Source organism: Leptonotus elevatus, chromosome 5 (assembly GCF_054856555.1).
Source record: "Leptonotus elevatus isolate MCC_2025b chromosome 5, RoL_Lele_1.0, whole genome shotgun sequence".
Taxonomy (NCBI): domain Eukaryota; kingdom Metazoa; phylum Chordata; class Actinopteri; order Syngnathiformes; family Syngnathidae; genus Leptonotus; species Leptonotus elevatus.
In genome coordinates this window covers 25174946-25200507 of record NC_141243.1, presented here as the reverse complement: position 1 = coordinate 25200507, position 25562 = coordinate 25174946, and the positions used below count along the sequence as shown (strand labels likewise).

The window sequence follows — 25562 nt, the reverse complement described above, 5'->3', positions numbered from 1 at the left end:
CTCGGATATGTGTTACTTTGTACCGGTAGTCCACTGGATGATAGACTTTTTGTCAAATTGTGGATTTGTGCCTGCAGATGATTTAGGTGCAGGTGGAAGGAGTTATAAATAAACTATATTGCACTGTGATACGAAGTCAATACATACAAAAAACACAACTGTATACTTTTCTTTTTGAAAGAAAGAGCTCAGTATTGTTAATTCTTCTTACCTATTCAACATGACATCATCATTGCTCTCTCTCTCTCTCTCTCTCTCTCTCTCTCTCTCTCTCTCTCTCTCTCTCTCTCTTTTTCATGTGCGTGAGTATGTGCGTGTGTGCATATGTGCGTGCATGTGAGTTTGTGCTCATTAATTCACCTGAAACCTATTAAAAACCCCATACCCTTCACCTAAACCGAATACTCTAGAATCCAGATAGTCGTGAAGTTGTCAGGAGACCCGAGGAGTGATCAAAGAAAAGAAAGATGAAACAAAGTGAAATCAAGCACCGACCAGACACCACCTACTACACACAGGGTTACAAACCAGAATCTTTCACCAACCCCAGAAGCATATAAATTCCAACAAATTAGGGAGACCTCAAGAGACCAAAGGAAAGACTAAAGAAAGAAAGGAAGGATAGATGAAGCAGAGTGAAATCTACAGACATCAGCCTCCACCGATTCAGCGACCAGAGGAAGAAGCAGATTGTGTTTGCATTTCGGTAGATGCTGGTGTGGTGGATCTGGCATGCATGAAAAACCTCCACCAAAAAGGGGAGCCGACGACCCCGGCCAGGACAGGGCAAGCACAACCCCCCACGGCCCCCCAGGCCTCGGCAGCGCCAGGGCACAACCCCTGGGCCCCGCGGGGGCCACCGGCTGGAGAGCAATTAGCCCATTAGCCCGGTGCGCCCCCCAGCCCAATGCAGCAGAACGGGGCACGGAAGGCCGAACAGGCACCCCACCGACCCACAGCCCCCGCTCCCCCCACCCCCACCCAACACCCACCACAGCCCAGCCCTCGCCGCCCCCCCGGCCATCAAACCCCCAGACAGTGCCCATTGGAAGTGAATCTTGGAGGAATTGGTGACTGTAAGGTGTCATTTGATGTGGTCAACTCGATACTGCTGGCAGCAACTGGGTTCCTGACTATAAAAACACAACCATTAGTTACAAAATGCCAAATACAGAAGCAGCAATATAAAATATATCGGTGTGGTGGCTCTCGCTAACAGACAGAATCAAGTTACCAGATTTAAATTAAAGGATTCTATGTGCGTAGACCATGTTTGTATACATTTTTATATTTGTTTTTTATTCGAAGCAGAGCTTTTTTCCATTAAAATGTGATTTATGAGGTTAGAACATTGGTCGATATTCAGTTTGTTTATTTTTCCAGTTACCAAGAATTGTTTTTTAGGCGATAGCAAGGTCTACGAGTGTAGATTGAAATTGTTTACGTGGTCAGTTGTTGTTAGGTCACCGAGCAAACACAAGCTTGGAGATAAAGGTATCCTACAGTCCAAGAAAGCAGAACGTTTGTCTAAGACTTTAGTCCAGAAATACATAACCGGAGTGCATAACCATAAAGCATGAAAATAAGTGTCGGCTGTGTTTTTTAAACACTGGAGACAAATGTCGGAGTCTGAAAGTCCCATTTTCTTCATCATGAATTGAGTAATATGTGTTCTATGAATAATTTTATATTAGATAAGTTTGTGTGTTTTGTCATTTTTTATACGTTATCATAAACTTTAATCCAAAAGTCTGATTCCGGAGCTATAGACAAGTCTGTCTCCCATTTCTAGATAGGTAAATACATTTTATCTGTGTATGAAAGTAACATATATTTTTGAGAGTTTTTTTGTTGTTGTCGGAGAATGCTTTGTAATATCCTTAGCTAAAACAGGCGGTTGAAGCATACCCTGGAGTGTTGGAATTTGTTTCTTTACCATATTTTTAACTTGCAGGTAATGTAAAAAATTTAGTATTTTTGAAGCAAGTTTGCATATGATATAAACGTATTATCTGAGAAAAGATGGTGGAGATGTGTAATTCCTTTCTGCTCCCACACACTTAAATAAAACGATTGATTGTTAAGTTGAAAGTCGGGGTTATGCCATATGGGAGAAAGCCCGCAAGGCTCCAATTGGGCTTTTGTCATTTCTAGTGCCTTCATCCAGGCGGTCAGGGTGGCGGAAATCATTGGGTTTTTAAAACCATTGTGTCGCTTAGTCAATGTTGTAATAAAGAGTAAATCTAAAAGTCTGAGGTTATTACAATCCTTCTGTTCTAGTTCCAGCCAACAGTTGGTATCTCTGTTGGGTTGTGCCCATAGAATGATATATTGTTATATTGTAGCTGGTTAGCTATATAGTAGTGTATACAATTTGGTGCCTCTAGACCTCCTTTGGATTAGCTTTTCTGAAAAGTAGATAGACTAATCTTTGCTTCTTTTTATTTTATTCCAGTAGAATTTTGTAACGGCCGAGTCCAGCAACTGGAACCAGTTAGACGTAGGTTTGAATGGAATCATTGAGAGAGAAAAAATATTTATTTTGGGTAAAACTTTAATTTTAATGGTGGCTATTCGTCCTATTAGAGAAATAGGAAGATTATTCCAGCGCTCTAAATATTTTAAATTACCTATAGAAAAAGAGTAGTGTGGGTCCTGGCTTAAAGGGTTCCATGAATTTTATGTAATAGGTAGTAGTGTTGATTTTGTCCAGTTAATAGAATAATCTGATAAATGTGAGAGTTTAGTTATTAAGTTAGATACTTCCCCTAACGAGAAATAAAGTAAAATATCAACGGCATGTAGATTAATTTTATGTTCTGTTACCCCGGAGTGAATTCCTTGGATCCTTCTATCCCGGCGTATAGCTAATGCAAGCAGCTCAATAAATATTGCAAATAATAAAGGGGATAATGGGCATCCCTATCCCTGTCTTGTGCCTCTGTAGAGTAAAACTCTGAGATAAAATCCCATTAGTAGTAACTGTAGCTTTAGGAGAATCATATAATACTGACACCCAGTGAATAAATGACTTCCCAAAGCCACATTTATTTAAAATAGCAAAGAGGAAGGACCAGTTAACTTTTAAGCTTTTTCTGCATCCAATGATATAATAACTGCCTTTTTATCATGTCGCTGTGACATGCTAATAAGGTTAAAGAGTCTCTTAATATTGTTAGTAGAATGACAACCTTTAATAAAGCCTGTTTGGTCGCTATGAATGATTGTCGAGATTACTGTTTCTAGTCTAGATGCGAAGGCCTTAGCAATAATTTAAGTGTCAGTATTATTATTATATTATTATTATTATTATTATAAAAATGCAACTGTATACTGATATACAGTATGCTGTCTAGCATGTTTGTATATTTCATTCAGGCTCATGTTTAGTCAGGCTTACCTTTCATAAGCAACCAGGTTGTGTGACTTGGAAAATAGTTTCTCAGAAGTTAATCTAAGAAATTGACTACAAAGAATATGAATAATTATAAGATTACATTAATTCTGATAATGATTGGGGGGACACAGAGATTATGATGGATCTCTGCATCTGCAAACATTTTAAGTATTTTTTTAAATATGTTTTGAAATTGTTTTTCTTTTGAAGGTGGGGCAAACCTCCTTTTTCATGGAAAATACTTATTGGTGGTATTTCTTTCCAATGTATTTATATTGGGCATCAATAACACACGAATTTTCATTATTCTCATCCGGCCCGGTCCCTAACCCTTGAAAATAGCGGGGCCCTACTCTAGTGGTTTCCAAAGAGAGCAAAAAAAGAAAGGGTTTTTTACACCATTAAAGTCCATCCATCCATCCATTTTCGCATGTCTTGTTAAAATACACAGCACCCACAGAGGACCTCTCAGCTCTCATTGCATTATCATGAAATTCATACGGCGGTGTGTTAAGATGTATTTATGAGGGAAATGGAAAGCCATGTTTAAACTGCATTAACATAACTCTATGCACAGGAGGAATCCCCACTTTACATGATATGGGTGAACTAAGTGGTGACATTATTCTGATTGTACCAGAATCATTTATGATTTGTTTTATATAATCACAAATCATACAATCACTATTATGGTCAGGCACCAACGTGTCCACACTGAAGTATTCATTGTCCTTTTACAAAATGGCAAAAAAATAAATGAAAATACAGCTGCTAAATAGAACTAAATTCAGTTTAAAATTGTATTTATATTATAATATTGATTTTAATGCACAATATGTATTGGATTGTTCAGAGAGAGAGAAAGAGAGAGAGAGAGAGAGAAAAGACAAACTTTATATCAATAAATTACTCTTGTGGCAAATATGTTTTAGTTCATTAAAAATACTGAAACTAATATATTCAATAGAGTCATTAAACACATGGAAAAGACCTTTCAGAAGGTGAATTTTTACTTAATTTCTATATTTAAAATAATTGTGTGATATTCAAATCTCTTGAAATTGTGAATTTGGGGGTTTTGTTAGCTGTAAGCTATGGCCATCAATATTCAAAAAAATCAATCAATAAATAAATAAATAAACATGAAATATTTTACACTATGTAGTGATTCTTTATATTATTTAAGTTTCAGTTTTTCTTGAGCTCCTGTAATGGATTTTTCTCATTGAGCTGCACCTGTATATTAAGATTTATGTATTTTAAAATACCAGTAGAGCATTTTTTTTCTTCAGATTTTGATTTAAATAAATAAATCAAAATTATTTATAGACATTAAGTAGGTATATACATTGTTCAAAATGTAATATTGATCAGAATAATTTTGATTATTCTCAAAGTTAATAGTACTTTAGAATGGGATTCCCTCAAGATCTATCTATCTATCTATCTATCTATCTATCTAGCTATCTATCTATCTATCTATCTATCTATCTATCTATCTATCTATCTATCTATCTATCATCCATCCATCCATCCATCCATCGAAAAATCAAGTACTTTCCTTCAACTTCTTACAGTACTTTGTTACTTTTTGTGTTGCTTCCTGCCGGAAGAAGTTTTTATGTTCAGTTATAAGCTTAGTGACCAAATGCACTTTACAGACATATGCCATTTGTTAGGTACAGTTTTATGTGTTACAATAAAAATAATAATAATACAACTCTCTGTTTTGTAGTTGTGTCTATAGGGTAACTTAATGATATCAAGCACATGATAAAATAGTACATCATAAAAAGCAGGACTTTGGAGCTCAGGTCAGTAACCACCACCAAGAGAACGCTAGAGGTTTCTTGTCTTGCATAATAGCTGCTAGTAAGAGTGTGGATGGCAGGCTCAGTGCTTCTTATCATTTTAACGAGTGGAGAAAATATTGCTCCTCAGGCATCAGTCTAGAGCACATTATTTGTTCTCACTGCACCTATTAAGTTATATAATCACAGGATTCTATAGGTCCACACTGGGTCTTATAAAACATTTGATGATGGTCAGATTTTTTAGGATGAGGAGGGTAGATATGCACATTATGTTTCTTGGCTCCAAATAAGCCATTTTGCAACACAGTTTGCTAATTCAAATTTGTATTTTGTATCTCAAACAAACACATTAAAACCTAAAACTGTGACTGGGCGAGCCTGTCAAAATGTCATGGAAATCACTGAACGATAACTCGCTATGCCTGTAATATGTCATGATTTTTCTGAATATTTCCGCTCCTACCAACTTAACTGCTCCTTCCATGCGGGTCTCGGGAGGTGGGGCGCATTGCTTCATAACTGATTGGAGAGAGTACACAATTCAGGCGTAAGCCTATGGCAAGCCCTTTGGGCATTTATTCCATATCCTTGATATCAGACAGTAGTGTTTCTCAACTAGCGCAGTCTTCTTCATAACTAGTTAGCTAGGTCATTCAGCCATACTAGTTCTGCGCTTTGAGAGAGAGGCTGATATTGTACTACTTGTACAAAAACACTCATTTTCTGCAACTTGTGCCACTTTTATCCAACTAGCGCTGACATAAGTCTAACTAGTGACACATACAAGCATGCATGTAGAGCCAAACTCACAGCTAGTCAGCTTTTTTATGCACTAGTTGCCCACTGGACCAAACAAGTAATGTTCAAAGTCTTACTAGTTAACTGGTAAGGCACAAAAGCTCTAACATGTTTACTAGTTGACCGTGAATTATTCTAACATGTTAACTAGTTACCTCTGATTTCCTGCACTATCTAACTAGTGAGAGCTGAAATACCTACTAGTGAATGACAAAACACGGACATGTTAACTAGCGAAAGCCTCTTAAAGTCTACATGTTGAACTAGTGACACTCAAATGTTTTACTAGTTAGCTAGTGATGTCCAAAATGTCCACTAGTTACACTAGTCAGAGATTTTGACTGAACTAGTTCAACTAGTGAGGTCCAAAAACGTTCACTAGTAGAACTAGTGGATGCCAACATGCTCACTAGCCAAATAGTTTTACGGTCTTTTGAATTAGCTAGTTAGATATGATGCCCAAATGTTCACTAGTAGAACAAAACCAAATTGCTCACTAGTGGCACTAGTTACGCTAAATGCTAATCAGGAGGCCGAACAATGCCATAAGTGGGTAACTCCTATTGGCTCTCTGATCAGAGCTCAACCCAGGAAAAATGTAACCCTGTAAAGCCTGAATTTGAGCTTCCGCAGTCGTTTACTGCCCCTTGTATCTATTCAAAATCAATACAGAGCAGTCACTTTCCACTTTATATGCTATAGTAAATAAAAAGGAATCCAGTGCAACCGTTCTGAAATAAATTCTCCCTTCTTGAGGATTTGTCATTTGTTGGTAAATCCGTTCAAACTGCTGGTGGGAGGAAATGTATCATGATTGGCTGATTGGCTGTTTGAAGTCACGCAGATCTTGTCTGGTGCTTCCTGGGTAATGTAGGCGTAAGAACACATGTGGACGAGTAAATGTTCAAAGTGCTTGCCAGCAAGCACTTTGTATATATCAAGGATATCAAGGATATCAAGCATTGACCTTACAAGTTAATAAGTACACTTACATTGAGCATACATGTTAACAAATAAGCTTACATTGAGCATGCATGTTAACAAATAAGCTTACATTGAGCATGCATGTTAACAAGTAAGCTTAAATTGAGCTTACAAGTTAACAAGTAAGCTTACACTGAGTGTACATGTTAACAAGTAAGCTTACATTGAGCTTAACTACATGTTAACAAGTAAGCTTACATTGAGCTTGCATGTTAACAAGTAAGCTTACATTGAGCTTAACATGTTAACAAGTAAGCTTACATTGAGCTTACATGTTAACAAGTAAGCTTACATTGAGCTTACATGTTAACAAGTAAGCTTACATTAAGCGTACATGTTAACAAGTAAGCTTACATTGAGCTTATATATTAACAAGTAAGCTTACATTAAGCGTACATGTTAACAAGTAAGCTTACATTGAGCTTACATGTTAACCAGTAAGCTTACATTGAGCTTAACTACATGTTAACAAGTAAGCTTACATTGAGCTTGCATGTTAACAAGTAAGCTTACATTGAGCTTACATGTTAACAAGTGAGTTTACATTGAGTGTACATGTTAACGAGTAAGCTTACATTGAGTGTACATGTTAACGAGTAAGATTACATTGAGCTTAACTACATGTTAACAAGTAAGTTTACATTGAGTGTACATGTTAACAAGTGAGCTTACATTGAGTGTACATGTTAACAAGTAAGCTTACATTGAGCTTAACTACATGTTAACAAGTAAGCTTACATTGAGTGTGCATGTTAACAAGTAAGCTTACATTGAGCTTAACTACATGTTAACAAGTAAGTTTACATTGAGCGTACATGTTAACAAGTAAGCCCAAAAATGCCTCTTCTGACACCACTATATTGTCCATTTTTTAGCCCACTGGTCACTATGCCTGTATATTGCACTGTATCTATACAGTGCAAAAATACTTATCCAGTTATTTAAAACTAAAACAAACAAACTGAAAACAGTCACAATGCTCATTGAGTTTACTGGTGGGGGCGAGATGAATTAAGCATGTGCTGTTGTTTTTTTTTTGTTTTTTGTAAATACAGTTTATTTTCTTTTGAGTTATTGCGGTCCAGGCACTTAAGGGTTAAAGCTTCAAGACATCTAATTTGAATATCGACCAATCAAAGGTCTCTTTCCCGCCTGCTTCATTTGCATTTCGTCCAATAGTGAACGTGTTGGCGTTTGAGTCGTAGAGACATCTATGGTTTACTGTTGCATTTTGACGTGTAAGGGCCGAATGTCCACTGGTATCACCAATTGCGTTTTTTCTTTACGGTAGTGGTTCACTTGTAAGGTTTAAAATTGATTATTAGTTAACTAGGAAGGCATAAAATGTCCACTAATTACACTAGTTGGGATCTTCCCTACCTTACTAGCTGACTAGTGAGGTACAAAATGTGATCTAGTGAACTAGTAAATACAAATATACCCACTTGTGGCACTAGTTGGGCTCATTTTGACCACACTTGTTAACAAGTGAATCACTTGGTTTCTCTCTTGCAAGCTAGTTACATCCAGACTAAGTCACTAGTTAACTGGTGACACTGATGTTTATTTAACTAGTGGAAGGCATTTTCTTTCACAAGTCAGACCAAGAAATGAATTTGTAGATTTGACAGAACACGTTTGACATTTTTCCTACATGTTGGGCGTGTCTTTTAACTAATGGACCCTTATGTAGCACTGGTAAGCAACTGTGCACACTAGTATAACAAATATCTAACATTTTGTTGCACTAGATGATGTTTCTAGTATAATAGGTGTCATTTACATCATACTAGTTTAACAAAAATGCTTACTAGTTGAGATGTGCACACAACTAGTAAACTTCCAAAGTGTTGTAACTGGCAAACATGTCAACTAGTGAAATGTAATTATTTTCACTGGTTAACTAGTTGTGTGCACATGCAACCTATTGAGCAATTGTGTGAAACTTGCACAGTCAAAGTCTGTACAAGTTCAGTCTTCAGGCAGAAACGTGAGACAAAATACCTTCTACTAGTAAACTAGTGATAAGAAAATCTGTGTCACTAGTTTACTAGTTACTCACTCTGTACCCAGATAGTTTACTTGTAAGAAAACATGTGTTTCACTAGTTAACAAGTGCCATCATAATGAGCCCAACTTGTGTAACTAGTGGATAGCTCTGCATTTACTAGTTAACTAATGAACATTTTGAGCCTCACTAGTTAGCTTGAAAGGTCCAAATAGATGCAAGTAGTTGTGTAGTCTGGGTTTCTACATTTACTAGTTAACATGTAACCGTAATAGGCATCCACTTGTTAACGAGCTCCAATTACTCAGGACAACTTGTAAACTAGTGTAAAACATGCAATTAAAAGGTGTGGGATAATGACAAAATCTGAATCTTGATTGGTGTATTTTAACTGCACAGCCAATAGGAATCCTGGATGCACGTCTGCCCCACCTCATCAATTTTTTTGGGGTGTAACTAGTTGGCTAGTGAGCATGTTGGCATCCACTAGCTCTACTAGTGAACATTTTGGACCTCACTAGTTGAACTAGTTCAGTCAAAATGTCTCACTAGTGTAACTAGTGGATATTTGGGGCATCACTAGTTAACTAGTAAAACATTTGTGTGTCACTAGTTCAACATGTAGTGTTTTGTCTTTCACTAGTTAACTAGTGGGTGTTTCAGCTCTCAACCTAACTAATGCAAGGAAATCATACACATGCCATAAAATTTACAATCAACATATTTTTCCCTTAAAATTCTACATTTTCTCAGTTTAAACTTTTGACCTGTCATCTATGTTCTATTCTGAACAAAATGTTAAAATTTGGCACTTCCACTTAATTGCATTCCGTTTTTATTCACAATTTGTATAGTGTCCCAACTTTTTGGGAATTGGGTTTGTACACTCCAACTTGAATCATGCCCTTGAACCAACATTTAATATACAGTATTTATTTACTATTTCAACTATTTTCTCTCAAGGTGTCCTCATTTTAGTTTGAGCACTTCCAAAACCTTTTCTAGCATAAAGAATATTTGTCTTATTTATAGTTAGCTGGTCTACGCTCATGCAATGCACAACCATAAACCTACTGTATTATTATGTTGCATAATAAAATGCTAGCTACTCAAGTGAAGTTGCACAAAATTTGTATTTGATGCCTTGTTTCTGATACAAGAAATACTAAGTTTAAGTTTACATTTATATTTATTTGCAATAGCACCAATGGAAATGTTTCTAGACAGTTTGATGCTATGCACAATGTTAATTTAAGAAATAGAAGATTTGATTGTATAAAAATGGAAAACAATATGTTGTTCATTGTAAAGTGAAAGGTAAAAATATAGTTTACCGAAATACACAATTATTCTGTAGAATTTTCAGTAGGATACTTAAATGCTGAAATATTTGACATCTGCAGCCCTACATTCCACCTCCCCATTATATTATCATGTTTTTATTGTTGAATAAAACCCTTGCTTCAGGACCCTGGGATTAACCTGCTAAAAATTGCTCCTCAAATTAAGTCACTCATTAGCAAAATTGCTCCTCAAGGAAGAAATAAATTATTTTGAGCTTGATGTTTTGTTCAAACAATAATTTGTTTTGCTGTGATTTCCTTGTCATTACAGAGTGAATAACCACCATTATCATTTCAAATCCAGTTTGATTCTGGATATTTGGTACCCGGTGACACCTTACAGTATTTTGATACTTGCTTGCTTCTTCCCACGCATGAAAACAAATGTTGGGTGTATTGTAATGTTGGAACGGTAATGCAGGGGAAAGCTTGGTATAAACAATTTCTTCTCTCCAGTTGGAAATAATGAAGTGCTTAGAATGCCATTGTCTCATAAATAAAACATTATGTTGCTCATAGTGACTATTTTATGTTGTGCTATGAACCTCTAACATCATGTAACATCTTTACTATAGTAAGGAATGGGTTTTGTTTTGTGTCCCACAGGGATTGTTCACCAACTGTGTAGATTTTTTTTCTTTATGATTTAAACCTGTGTTATCTTTTCCTATAGTGGTGAAAAATAGTTCAATCCATAATGCATTCATTTAATCAGTGTAGCTCTTGACATGAATATTTGATGTTGTATGTGTTACTTTTGAATTGAACAAAACAGGAATGTAAGTGTCTTACATGAGTTTTATAAAAGCAAGTCTCCGTGCTGTGGAATATAAAAAATGCTCTTATTTCTTCATATTGTAAGTTTTGTTGATGTTTTCTTTATGTAATGCGTCTATTTTACAGCAATTGAACTCATTATTTATATGTCATTAGATTTGGCAGAAACATTGGCACCTTTTTGTTCATTTATTTTCCATTGGACCTCAAGCGTAAGCTCCAGCTCTGGAGCAAAAATTCAAAATCGTCTGCTACTTATTGGAAATTAACCAAAATATTTTCCCTGCTACTTTTAAGTGTGGGATATTATACTGATATATATATATATATATATATATATATATATATATATATATATATATATATATATATATATATATATATATATAATATTGTACTGATAAATAGCAATTTGCATTCTTAGTGATAAAAGTATTTGATTTAACCTTTTTGAATGAAAATCCCCAAAATTCACAGTACAATTTAGGAGTGCAAAAATATTATATATACAACATAAGTGACCAATAAACCTGCTGGAAAGAGACACTTCTTAAAAGGTTTTTTATAATGGCGGTTTAGTTTAGATCATGTGTCAAATTCAAGGCCCGGGGGCCACATCTGGCCCACCACATAATTTTGTAGCCCTCTGAAGCAAATCCTGCTCATAAATTTCAATGATTCTTGCTAAAATGTATAGCAGATTTCAAATGATGTCGTGAATAATACATTTAAGATATTGCAAGGATTTTCCTTTTACCAACACCATTTTTATAGTAACTTGAGCAATACTTAAGATATATATAAACTATTACACTAGACTTCTAATTTCTAAATTATACTGTCTGTACATTAATTAGTTCTTTTAAATGTAATAATATGCTAAACATGTATATCTTTCACAGTCATAATGGCCCTATGAGAGACACGGTAACAACAATGTGACCTGCAAGTAAAATACGTTTGCACCCCTGATTTAAAAGAACAAACTGAAATGTAAAATAATGTCTTGTATTGTCTAATATGCATATGTATTTCATATATATAAAAGTATTTCAGGATTATTAGGGCTGGGTATCAATTCTAATGTCCTCAATCGATTTGATTTTGATTCACAAGAGGTCAGTTTGATTCGATTTTGATTTTTTTTCTATTTGATTTACTTCAATTAAATCTCATATTGATTAATTCTGGAACATCAATTCTTCTTAAATAGCAAGAACATGATAAAAACTCGGCAAACATTAATTTCCTAATTAAAATTTTGCAGAGGCAGTAACTGGTTAAGTGATTTTGTTTATTAATGGAAGTAACGTCACTTAAGTTAAGGATGAGAGGAAAATATTTTCATAATTCTAATTCAATAATTGTGAATATAAATGACAAAGATTCTGAATTGCTTAAAGTGCAATAAGTCAGGTATTTTATTAACGTAAGAAAATACTTTTAAATGCATGTGAACAGTAAATAAAAAAAACTGTAAGATACAACAACAAAAACGTGGCCTTTAAAATTCAATTTTCTTATGAATTTATGGGGTGAAGAGATATTAAATAATCGATTCATGTTTTTATGAATCAATATCAGGCTCAAAAAGGAAAATCGATTTGATATTGATTATTCGATTTATTAAACCCAGCCCTAAGTATTAGAGAATATATATATATATATATATATATATATATATATATATATATATTAAATGTAGGTTACTGTCACTGGGGACATTCAGACATCTTCATAAGAGGTGAAAACTGTGCAATGTTCTCTTTTGGCGTTGTAGGAGGTGATGTTGGTGGAGGATGAGTCCACTTCTTGTTACTGCCTAATGGACTCCACAAGTTGCCACCTGCTGCTCAACCAGCCAGGTTCATACGCCCTGGTGGGCGAGCCCCTGACACAGGCTGCCATCAAGAGGCTGAAGCTGGCTGTGTTTGGGAACATGGAGGCCACTTCCATGAGCTACAGCCTGCGGGTGTACTGTGTGGATGATACGCCACACGCCTTTCAGGTGGGGAACCAAAAGATTTGATTGTGTAAAACCATCAAACAAAAAGCAGGTAGAAACTGTTTGGGAAAGATGACATTCAGATCCATCTCTTTGGCTGCCGCTGTTTACAAGCAGCCACTTTTTACTATGAGAAATCACAACAATGACATCCCTAAGCATGGCAGGTTATTTGCCCCAAAAAAGAAAGAAAGAAAATTCAATGAAATGTCTTCTTTGGAATTTCCCAAAATAAAATGATGTAGCGATAATGACTGCTACATGCTATGTTTTATTGAATAGAGCTTAACATTCACTTATATTTATATAGTGGCAATTGAGCGACTGAATTTGCTGGTGCACCCTTCCACATATTAAAAAAATTCAAACGTCTGTCATTAGAACATACTTTTTTATAATATAATATAATAATATATAATATATATATATATATATAGAGAGAGAGAGAGAGAGAGAGAGAGACACCCCTAACAAAAACTGTCTATGGCTATGCCATCTGTTCTTCTGTCAACCAGGGATTGTTTTGCTGTTATGTGGATGGCATGCCGAACTTGGACAGTATTTAAACTTCAGTAACTATTTGTTAGACTTCCTGGTGAGTTGAAATGTATCAGTGGAACATTTTTTGATTGTTCCACTGATTGTGTCACAGCTAAACAGATTTAACGCTGAGACAAAGCTCTTGTTACCATAATCAGTCCCTGTCAAATGTTAATCGATCCTTGTTTTCTCATCATGTTTGACTTGATTTATCTTTCGGCAACCCAGATTAGACACGTTTTAAGCATTGAGATCCCCTAAGTGAACATCTGGGAAATCAGGTTCCTCAAGATCCCTTGAGAGATTTGACTAAACAGGAGAGCTCAGCCCTGAGACTCATTCTTCTCTGCGACCACCATTCTGTCATGTCAGAGCCATCAATAGCAGCTGGATTTCTGAATTTGGTTGATGCCTTCCAAGCAGATGCCAGACGTATGTGTGTGTGTGCATCCCTTGGGTTCGTGAGTGCCTAGCACCATGTTTCTCTTGTGTTTCCCAAGCTTTAGTAATCACACATTGCTTTCCGGTTCTGCACGAAGCCTGGTTCAATACAAACACCTATGAGAGGATTTTTTTTCTTAAGCCATGACAAATAAAAGCAGATGCTTTGCATAGCGAGTAATTTTCTTTTTCGACTGCACTACATTCTCTTGAAGAAACACAAATGTGCTATTCAACCTTAACTTGATTTTCAAGGCTACACCATTCAGATTGTGTTAGAATCTTTTTTTTTACCACACTGCAGGCTGTTTGCCAACCTTACTGTTCAAATATGAATAGATAGCATGGTTCTGTTGTGTTGAATTCTCAATCTTCTTCTTCAATATTTTTGACACGTTAAGATTTGGTGGCTGGAATGTAGATTCTTATGTAATTTATTTACAGTATGCTATATTCTGTCGGCAATAGCATTGTTCTATACAGTTTATTTCATTTTAATTTATTTTGTTTAAGAAACTGCTCAATAATACTTGCGGTACACCTGTTTTGATTTGGGGATTTTTTTTATTTATTTTTTTATTTCATAAAGTTGCACATTTGTTTATGTGATATATGAAATAGCAGATCAGGTCTTTTTTTTAAGTAATTAATTTAGGGTTCAGTGACAAAAATGTACTAGACCCGCTTTTTATTCCATTAAATAACCAGTCTGTGGATGGGCCAGACTCATTACTGCTTTATGAATCTTCATTAGGAAACTATGACATTCTGGAGTATTTTTCTTTTCTGCTTCTATTGACAGGACTGCTGAATTGAAAATTATGCCATCAAAAATGGCATCAATAATCACAAAATCATTATCTGTCTTTTGCTCAAATAATTCTACAGAGCAAACAATAGATCAATTAATAGCACCTGTTCCCAGTCTGTCTAATTTACAGTATGTACATTTGTGTGTAAGGCAAATTAAATCCTTGCTTAACTCATTAACTCCCCGCGATTTACACTGATGCAACCCCCTTCGCTCCTGTTTTACTGGATTTTGACTGATTTTGCAAGGCCTACAGAATATTATGTTCTATTGCTATAAAAACATGTAACCGACCAAAAGAAAGATTTGAGTCTCTTCTTTCAGTACAAAAGTACAGTTTTGTAGCAATTAGCATTAGAATATAGCTAAGTTTTGACATTATACACAAACCTGTTGAAAACGCTGGGGAAAGGAGCTTTTTTGCAACATGGCCCTGGTTGATCTCTTATACTCTGCTGCCACCTGCTAGCCGTTTTTGTAATAACTACCAATGCTTCAAGAGTTCTCTTCCATTCAGAGGCTGCATCAAACCCTTCTGTATGCGCTTGCATAAAATAAAATAAATACATAAATATGTCTTAGGAGTATGGTAATATTTAAATAGAATGCATTTATACGTTTTGGGAGCAAATTAGTTAAAAGGGATCAAGGAAAATTCCAAACAGCAGTTTAGGGACAGTTGACTCTAAGCATTGTATTTTCGTGCCCAACCCAAGTTTAGTGCAAAGCAAACTAACTAACTAGCTATGCTAACGGGAGGCCATTCCTTTCTTTTGCTATTTCAATACCTTCTTATTAAAATAATTGCCTAAGTCATTTTTTTCAGATTTTTCAGGAAACACACCAAATTAAAATGAACCTTTTGCATCATGAGGAGATGATTTAGGCAAAAAAAATTATTTTTTTGCCCCAAAAAATTACTTATGCAGTTATTTTAAGAGGGTGATGATTTTCACAAACGTTTGCAAATACAAATGGATAGTTTGCCCTGTTGTGGGAGTGAACACAGCCGACTAGCTTTATGGAAGCGTCGTCTTTCATTCCCTTTGAATTTGGTGAACGAGAAGTACACGATCTTTGACATGACGGAAGCAAAAGCTGACTTTCTGTGCCGCAGCCAAGGAGGGCAGTATAATTAAGATATTCAGATAAAAATACAATGAAAATATGCAGAAAATGGATGTGTGGATTACTATCATCACTGATGACTGTGTGGCTCATAATCTGTCTGCCTGTGCCCTGAACAGATTCACCAAAATCGTGTAACACCACAACTTAGACCTGGTGTCCCCTGGTCTGAAGTTTAGTCTAATTTCAGCCACCAAATTGTCAGGTGCGCCAGGGGCACGTAAAAGAAAATGTCAAATTCCCAAACACACTGAACTAGGCATGCACCAGCACAAAAATAAAGACGTGCCCATTTTTACGGCAAGTGCACAAAACATTTGCCTAAATGTCAATTGTGGTATTTTGACCGTTTCAGATTTGTTCAAGTAAGTCATGACATACCAAAGGTTAGTGCATGCTTTACAGGGAAAAACAGAAAACGAGTCCAGATAGTCCAGGCAGATGAGACACCCTATGTTCCAGGTCGCTTACTGTTACTTCTGTGTTTTCAAACAAGGCTTGTCAAAAGTTGCCCAGTGAAATGGCAATATGCAATTTGCCTCAAGCACATTCTTCACAACAAATAAGTACACTCTCATAGATATCCCTCTGTGTTCATGTGTCGCCTCTCAATCAGAGTGACCTAAGATGCTCGATGAGACAGGCAAGACATGAAACCATCCCACTGGGACACTCAACAGTGATGATAAATAATCACTTGCAAGCGACAACACAAGTCATCTGTCATCAGAAATTCAATTTGGGAGACATGTTTGCCATTGACACACGTTTCTACTCCATCAAATGCAACTTCTTTCTGCTGTGTTGATACTTGTAACTGTGACACTAATAGAGGACTTGTGTGGAGACCTGTCAATCGTTCCTTGTTCAAATAAATCAATAAAGGGTTAGCAACAGGTGTTTGTACGTACAGGTATGCAAAATGTAAATTATTCTTTACCTTTCTTTTCCTCTCCCTCCCCCTCCCTTTGCCATCTAGGGAGTGGTTGCAGCAGAGAAGAGCAGAGGGGGTCAGCTCCTCGAGGAGCCAAAGATGTTGCCTTTTCAAGCAAACACCTTCAGCCTACAGGTGTCTATCCAGGATGTCCCCCAGTTCTTGTGGAGCATCAAACCCTTTACCACCTGTCAGGTAATGATCAGTGTAACTGACAAGTATACTGCTTTGTTTCCCAACCTTCATGGAGCAAAGGCATATACTTTAAACGAGAAAAAATGCCATGGTACATCACCAAACAAAAACAAAGCAAAAGTAGCATTGAAACAGAATAACATCCATATGTACTGAGGCAGGACAAAAGTCTCGCTGCATACTAGGTGTGGTTTAAAACCAAATAATAATAATAATAATAAATAGAGGTTTAAACATTTCTATTGCAGTGGCCGCTATTTTCTGCGGGCAGGGCACTCGAATAGATAATGCTATATATTAAAACCTGCCGGCTTCATTTTTAGCCCGCGGAGTCATCAAAAAGCCAGCATGATGTAAGCATAGGGCTCAGGGTGCAATGATTGGTGATTGGATCGTTTCTTGCGGCATATCTCATAAGCGCTCACGGCACAGCGGATGGGAATCACTGGTATACAGTACTGTATAGTAATTATCATGGCTGGGCAAAATTCTGATTTTCAGAATTCAATTCAATTCGTGGATGAATTTGACTTTGAATTACAGGAAATGGAATTGAATTCATTGCTATTCTGGATTGGACCGCATGGTAATTATGATGCTGTGCCTAAGGTACTCCATTCAGGTTCATTCCTCAATAGTGCAAAACCTTTTTTTTTTAACACGTCACATAATTTATTTATTCATTAATGTAACATTTAGAATAAATTGACAAAATGACAACTTAAGTACTGATGTAGTCCCTCAGACTGCAAACATATTCCTACTGTGTTTCTATTCTAGTATAGTCTTTTGCTGCTTTTTTAGTCTATGGGTATATTTGGTGCTCAACAAATTCATTTTGACCACCTGTCATAAAAACACAAAAATAATAATAATATTTATTACTATTATTATTATTATATTAGAAACAATGATTATATGCAACTGTTCTGTTGTTGTTTTTTGTCTTGTTTTTGCAAAACAGTAAATTAGAAAATGTTATATTCAATGACAAACATTTAAAATGTTCTTACCAATGTTGTGGCATAGATCTTACATTGGTTGTTGGTCTAATACAATTGTAAAGCAGTTTGTGTTCACACTATATGCATTGTCTAGTCTTGTGGCAGCAATATCAATTTGCTAGTTTGACTTCACAAAATGTATCATTAAAAATGTGATAAATGGTCATAATACACCGAAGATACACCTCACCTCTGACCAAGAATAACATTTCCAGCTGTTCTTTATTTGCATAGTCACTCAGACTCGTTTTGTCAGCAATTTATTCAGCAGATGCTAGTTCCTGCTGTCTTACCCTGAGTGTAATCACAGTCAATGATATCAAAAGAAAACAATGGATAGAATGAAAGAAAACTAAATCTGACAGCAATAACAAGCTGTTTAAACATCAAACGATATTTTGAAGCATAGAGTGGTGTCTCTGCAAGATGGCAGTGGGATACTACTTCCTGTGTCCTACTACAGTTGAGATGCTCTTGTGCAAGGCACCCACTTTTTGAATTTAAGTTCATTGAATTTGCATTGATAGCTGTATTTTTTTGCTGTCCAAATAAAAATACAGTTGTGGAAAATAATAGCTGACAAGATTAGTTGTTGCCACAATGGACACATTAACTTATTCACTCCCGGCCATTTTCACTGAAGCAAGCCCCTTCGTTCCTGGCTGTTTTACTGGATTTTGACTGATTTTGCAAGGCCCACAGAATGTTGTGTTATATTGCTATAAAAACATGGAAAGATTAGAGTCTCTTCTTTCATTAGGAAAAAAATGTATATTTGTACCGGTTTCTGTTTTGCAGAAATTTGCATTAGAATATAGCTACGTTTTTACATTATTCACAAACCTGTTGAAAACACTGGTGAAAAGAGCTTGTTGCAACATGGTCTTGGCTGATCTCTTATACTCTTTTGCCACTGCTGGCCGTTTTTAGTAATAACTACTATTGCTTTAAGCGACCTCTTCAGGTCAGAGGCTGCATCAAAGTCTACTGTATGCTCTAGCATAAAAACGTATAAATACGTTTTTGAGACCATAGCAATATTTAAAAGGGTTTTTATACGTTTTTGGGAGCAAATGAATTGAGCAGAGCTGTATAGTTTGATAGGCTTTAAAACACTTTTGAATGCAAAATTGTAAGTGATGTTTAGATGTTGATGATTGTTCAAGGCTGAGGCATTCAGGACGTTGCTTGCTGCAATGACAATGCTGGTGCATACTGCACACGAACAAGCATAAATTGGGAGAAATCAGTATTTCCTTCCATAAACTGTATGTGGTTTTGGACTGGCTGTGATTATCACTTTTTAACAACTGAATCGCTGAAAACTCCAGCTCCAATATGACTCTTGCTTTTACCCACCTTTCCTTTTTCAGCATCAGAAACATGCGGCATCTAATAAGTAGGACAGATTGCTGCAGTCACCCACCACTGTTTTATTTATTACTTTTTTTTTAACCTGTGGAAGAAATTTGCAGCACTGCTGAGCTGTATCCTGACTCAAAAAATCCAGTGAATGCAGGACGAAAGCTCTGTGCTTTCAAAGTCATCCGCCTCCTCAACAGCCTTATTTATGAGAGCCTCCGGAAAGCAGGCACGCCTCGCTTTGGTGGAGCAGGTGTAGAATAATAGCCGAGCATTGTGGCATACGTCAAGTCAGCTTTTAGTGCTGAAGAGCATCCAAGCTTTTCGGCTGTACTCCACACCTCCCCCTACCTCTCCTTGAATATTATCTGCTGCTTTGTGCTGTGCCGTGCAGTCAAGATCAAAATCATAAGGGTCAGGTCTTCATCAGAAACGCAGGTCAACACTTTAAATACTGTCTCCTTTGAGAACAACTGACAGCTCACATAATAATATGCAGATTTGCCAGCGATAGAATCCAGAAGAGGTCAAAGACATTTGAAGAGATGTGCTGGTTCTCCAGAAATTAAATGTAGCTGAAATCAATCTTTCAACTGTCATTAAAAACGGACCCTTATAGCTATACTGTACACACATATGTAAATAGTAAAACAGTCACAAATTGCAAATCCTTTTCTCTTTAGCATCATCCTTCATCCATCCATTTTTATACCACTTGTCCTCAATTGATGAGGGACACAGTACACTCTGGACCGACTGCCAGCTGGTGTTAATTTCGTCAACGAAAACTAAACAAAAAACTAAAACTAGACTAAAACGTTGACAGTTTTTGTTGACTAAAACTAGAAGAATAAAATTCTTGGACTAAAATAAAGACTAAAATACTAGATTTATATTTGACTAAAAGTGGACTAAATAAAAACGGGATGAGGTTGACTAACTATTGATAAAAACTAACAAGCGTGATTGAAACCTGAGACTAAATTTTAAAATGGCTGATAAAATTAACACTACTGCCAGCCAATAAAATTGCAGGCCACATGTAGACGAACAAACATTCACACTCACTTTCACTATTACAGTTTGACCATAGAGCTCCAGACGTTAAAAACACCGCCATTTTGCTCTGATAGAAAAAACGCCAGCTACTGTGAGTAAACGCAAATGTCACATTTTTTAAATCATAGACCGCTGTTGTGCACCAGGGTGTCACAACATGAAGAGGCAAAACAAGAAAGGTGAGCATTCTACAGGTTACCAAAAGAGGAACTAAGGCGTAGCCGTTAGCATTAGCAACCATGAACAGTGTCAAGAACAAGACAGAGAATTGGGATGCTTCTCATAGTGGTGGTTATCACCTGTGTACCAACCACTTCATATCAGGTAAGTCAATTACTGATTCAGTTTGTCGTGTAAGTGTAGCTTGATTGTATACAGTAGTTATTTATTATTAAAATGATGGCAAAGGATACGATTGGGCACTTGGCACTTGGCACACAGTGGTTGAATCAGCAGATGTTAACCTGCATGAAGGTAGCCTCCCACCACACAGATTTTGAGGTAAATACTTTTGTTTGTTTGTTGTGCTTTGTATTCAGGAATGGTCACATGATGTCTGAAACTCTACTACATACTATTGTAATGTCTAACTGTGGACATGGGTGGAGTTTTCTTTCTTTTGGTATTTTCCTGGAATTTGCACAGGTAGAATTGGGCATATACGCCTGCATGTACGCCATTGTGGGATGGAACACAGCCAACTAGCAGCGTAAAATGTGGGCGGTGAAAGAGCACACAAATGCTTCACTTTGTGGGAGCAGGAATTGACTCGCTGAGATCGAGATATGAGATTGGTGCATGCTACATACGATTCCACAACAAATAATTGGATAGGTTTTGTATGACTTTCACATTAAGGATTACAGCAATAAAGTACTGTGAAATGTACTCACAGCAATTTGCTGTAATTTCACATCTGTGATATTACAATGCATTATTGTAAAAGCACAACTGTAACTTCACAGCTGCTGCGGCAAAGCAATTACTGTGATATTACAGTACATTACTGCGGAATTACAACCTTTTACAAAGTCTTACATTCACACTCATACACCAGTGGTTGGCTACTGTCATGCAGGGTTCTCCCAGCCAGCTCCACTGAGAGCAAATTCAGGTTTACTGTCTTGTTCAAGGACACTTCAACATGGTCACAAGGACTGAGGATCGAACGCACAACCTCCCAGTTTGGAGAGGACCACTCTACCACTGAGCTATGCCGCCCTTTGTACCTGATTACAATCACTCCAAGCTGCAAGAAGCGAGACACATCCGTCACGTCATGACATGCTTCCTGCGGCACCTCTAAAATAAAAGTCACTATACATTTCCGCTGTCAAGACACTTTTATTGTGACAAGGTCCGACAACAACATTGCCTCTAATTGCGCGCAACTGACATTTCAGAGCAAGATTTCCGCAAAAGAGCAACACGACTGCACAACATCTGTAGCTTACTTTGAGCCGTAAAACTAATAAATTAATTTCAAATATGGGGAGAATAATTAGTTAAATTAGTCCGTTCATGAAAAAAAAAACTGACTTACCTAACGCCGTTAGTTTACGATACGATGCGATACGATACGATACGATACGATACGATACGATACGATACGATACGATATACTAAACTATACTAAATGCCGTTATTCCCAACACTGGTGGTCAGGAGGGTGTCATTGAAATATTTTCTAGATGATAATGATAATAATTGGTTCCATGAGTTACGTTCTTTAATGATTCAGAGGGATTATCCCATGATATTGTCATATTTATGAAACACATATTTATGAAACACTATGACAGCCACCACACAAAATTGCAAATCTGTCTGCCTTGGTCAAGTCTTCTAAAATTACCCTACACCACTTGCACCACCATTCTTGGGCTCGACACATGGGAGCCGTGAACCTCATCGACTCCCAGGTCAAATTCAACACACGGGACGCTATAAGCAGTTGCGAAAATTTTATGTTTACGGTGGACTGTACACTAAACAAAGTTGGATGCTAATGTTCCGTTTGTACGTTGAGCACACGAGCGCCTGTTTACAAAAATAGGGCCCTTACACTTCATAAGACAATTTCAAGTCTTCAATGGGACATGGGGAACTTGAAACTGAGTTTTGAACCCCAAACCTTAGAATTGTGTGCCAGATAAGCTGTGCATTTCTAATTAAAATAAAGGCTTCAATTTTAATTAACTGATTTAATGACAAAACATGTTGCAACCGCAACTAAGGCTGCTCGATTACAAAGAAAATATTAATTAAATATGAGAATATTTAAATATATTTAATTATTTAATTAATATACATATTTAAAATATTAAATATTAATCACGATTATTTTGGTAATAATTTAAATCACAATTAGGATGATCATTTATTTTTTGGTACAAAACAAGAACATGTAAAAACATATTAAGACAATTAAAATTATTTGAAACACTATAATTATGTAAGTTCCTTTTGGATGAAAACATTTTATTGTTTATTTAATGTATAAATTTAAACAACTCGAAAATTGTAACTGGTTAATAATCTTTTTTTATGATTATGCTGATTTTGTAATTGTGGAGTGTAATAATTGAAATTGTAATTGAATTATGAGTAATTGCACAGCCCTTACAGCAAGCTTTGTTTGTTTTTTGGTGTGTGTTTTTTTTTTTACATCTCACATTTCTGCACGTGCATGTATAAGAGTGGCAACTGTTGACGTTGATAGCTGAGTCATGTTTTTGGCATACCGCTGTTATATACTGTACTGTACTGTATATGTTGCTGGCAGGAATTCACCTTCCCCCAAGTGTGGTGCAGCAATCAGCAGCCTCTGCACTGTGCCTTCTCTCTGGAGAGATACAACCAGGCCACCACCCAGCTCTCCTGCAAAATCAGCGTACGGCAGGTCAAAGGCCATGAACAGATTCTGCAGGTTTACACAGCTGTTGGCAAGGTGAGCCACTTGGGCTGCGTGCGGGCGAGAGACGGACAGTGTACTTTCTTGCTCAACCTTTGTCTAACCTTCCTGCAGTGTGTCCACCGTCAGCAGGACTAGCTCTCCTGAGCATGCAATATGTATTAATAGAGTGAGGACACCACTATATTCCCCCCCAAAATTGTATAGTATATACATAACAACAGTCTAGCCATTTTCAAGCACCTACTACGGTAATCTTTATTCAGAGAGACACTGTGTCCAGAAAATAACTGCTTTCACATTCACATGCACAAACACCTGGTGGGAGCTTCTCAGAGTAACAACCGTCTTCTGTCAGCGGCTGAGCAGCTCCACTGGAGCAGCTAGGAGTTTGAAATCCTTACTCAAGAGCACCTTGTCAAGAGGATGTTTAGGCTGAGGAGAGAGTGATACTCGTCTGCTCACAAGTGCTTTTTCACACTCAATCACTTTCATGCTTATCTTGCCCCAAGGCCTTCAACACGACTAAACTCTCTGAGTTGTTGTGTTCTTTGTCACATGTGACAAACAAAACACTGTATTTTTTCCACCCACAATAGTGGTGGAGCCGCTTAGCTTAGTTACCGGTATATGTTAATTATATTAGCTATGTCACACACAAAAAAAAGACAAGCCACAATGCCCATTCTTAACTCTTTGACTGCCAGACGTTTTCAGAAAAGGGATGCTGTGAGTGCCAGCCGATTTAAGCATTTTGACTGATCTTTCAAGGTCCACAGAAAATTTTCTGTTTGGACTATGGAAACACACATACTACCAAATGAAAGATTGAACTTTCATCTTTCATCAGAAAACCTTATTCCGTTCTTTAGTAATCAACAATAGAAAATGGTTAGTTTCATCCAAATGCGCTTGTTTTGGACCAAAATACGGAGAAATCAAGCTTTTAGTGAAACGATATTTCATGCACTCTAGTGAATTTTACACTTCTTTTTGTCCATGAATGATGCCACAAACACCTAAATAGTGCTTTACTTCTATAAAACGTATAAAAGTGTTTTTTGATAGCAAAATACGTTTATTTACATTCAACAGTGTAACAATTTGACAACAATTTGGCAAACTATTTACAAATGTGTGCAACTGTGGTACTATTTACAATTATGTGAATGTTTCAACGACAGTTTTTCTTTTTGTGTAACACTCCCCTGCGTGCAAGGAGACGCAACAGGATTTGCACAACAGATTAGTTTCACTGCGATTGCCTCTTCGCGTGCAGAAGCTACACTTTCTTGCCGGCCGTTTTTTCCGGGGAATAGCAAGTATATACTGCAGTGTGTGTTGCTATCAAGTTTACTATCAGGATCATGCTACGGTTACGTTACGGTGGTGTTACGTCTGGCTTCCTCATGTCCTTCAGTTGCTATACCGGGTGGTAAGAGATGTTCTGATCCATCTTATCCACTCCATTCATGGTGGCATCGTAGTCCAGAACCAGTGTCTTCTCCGTGATCAGACTGTACCCGCTCCTCCGATGAATATGCATCCATCGCCCGATCGAATGTCCGCTTGTGCAGAAGTACCCGGTCGGTTGTGCTGCGCGTTTTCCGGCGTTAGCAGCGCTAGCCGGTGAGGCTTACTACGTGATCATAACGGTCGCGTCAAGGCTTCCAACTTTGGCGTCAAGCTCGGAGTCATCATCATCGTCGACATCAATGCGCTTTTTAGTATTGATCGATGCTTTCCGTCTTTGAAAAAAATGCTCAAGCGTGAGCTGCTTGCAACCGGTCGCCATTGTTGCTTCATCAGCCATTGTTGCATCATCAGCCATTGTCCCCTCAACACTCTAGCTCCGCCTCACGTCTTCTACTGACACCCACGGTGGGCGGCCCACCCAATCTTGTCCAAAGAGAGTCATCGCTGCCATCTAGGGGCGAAAACGAGTCATTATACTAACTAGATCTGCTTGATACTTTCAGCACAGCTGCCCAAGGCTTTCCTCCACCCGTTTCCCAAAAAAAACATAGTGAACGTCTTTTAACGTCCTC

At 37.1% G+C, this 25562-nt stretch overlaps 1 protein-coding gene across 4 annotated transcripts in view; it reads left to right on the top strand.

Moving 5' to 3' along the window:
- The window catches only part of unc5db (unc-5 netrin receptor Db), a 302793-nt gene that overhangs the window by 264509 nt on the left and 12722 nt on the right, over positions 1-25562 (top strand). For 3 of the 4 annotated variants that reach the window (XM_086076348.1, XM_086076346.1, XM_086076345.1), the window contains 3 exons: positions 12902-13129; positions 17026-17175; positions 23386-23550. In XM_086076348.1, coding sequence (XP_085932474.1) covers positions 12902-13129; positions 17026-17175; positions 23386-23550 — 543 coding nt within the window. The remainder of the gene's footprint in view (positions 1-12901; positions 13130-17025; positions 17176-23385; positions 23551-25562) is intronic. The other variant, XM_086076347.1, reaches the window with a different exon arrangement.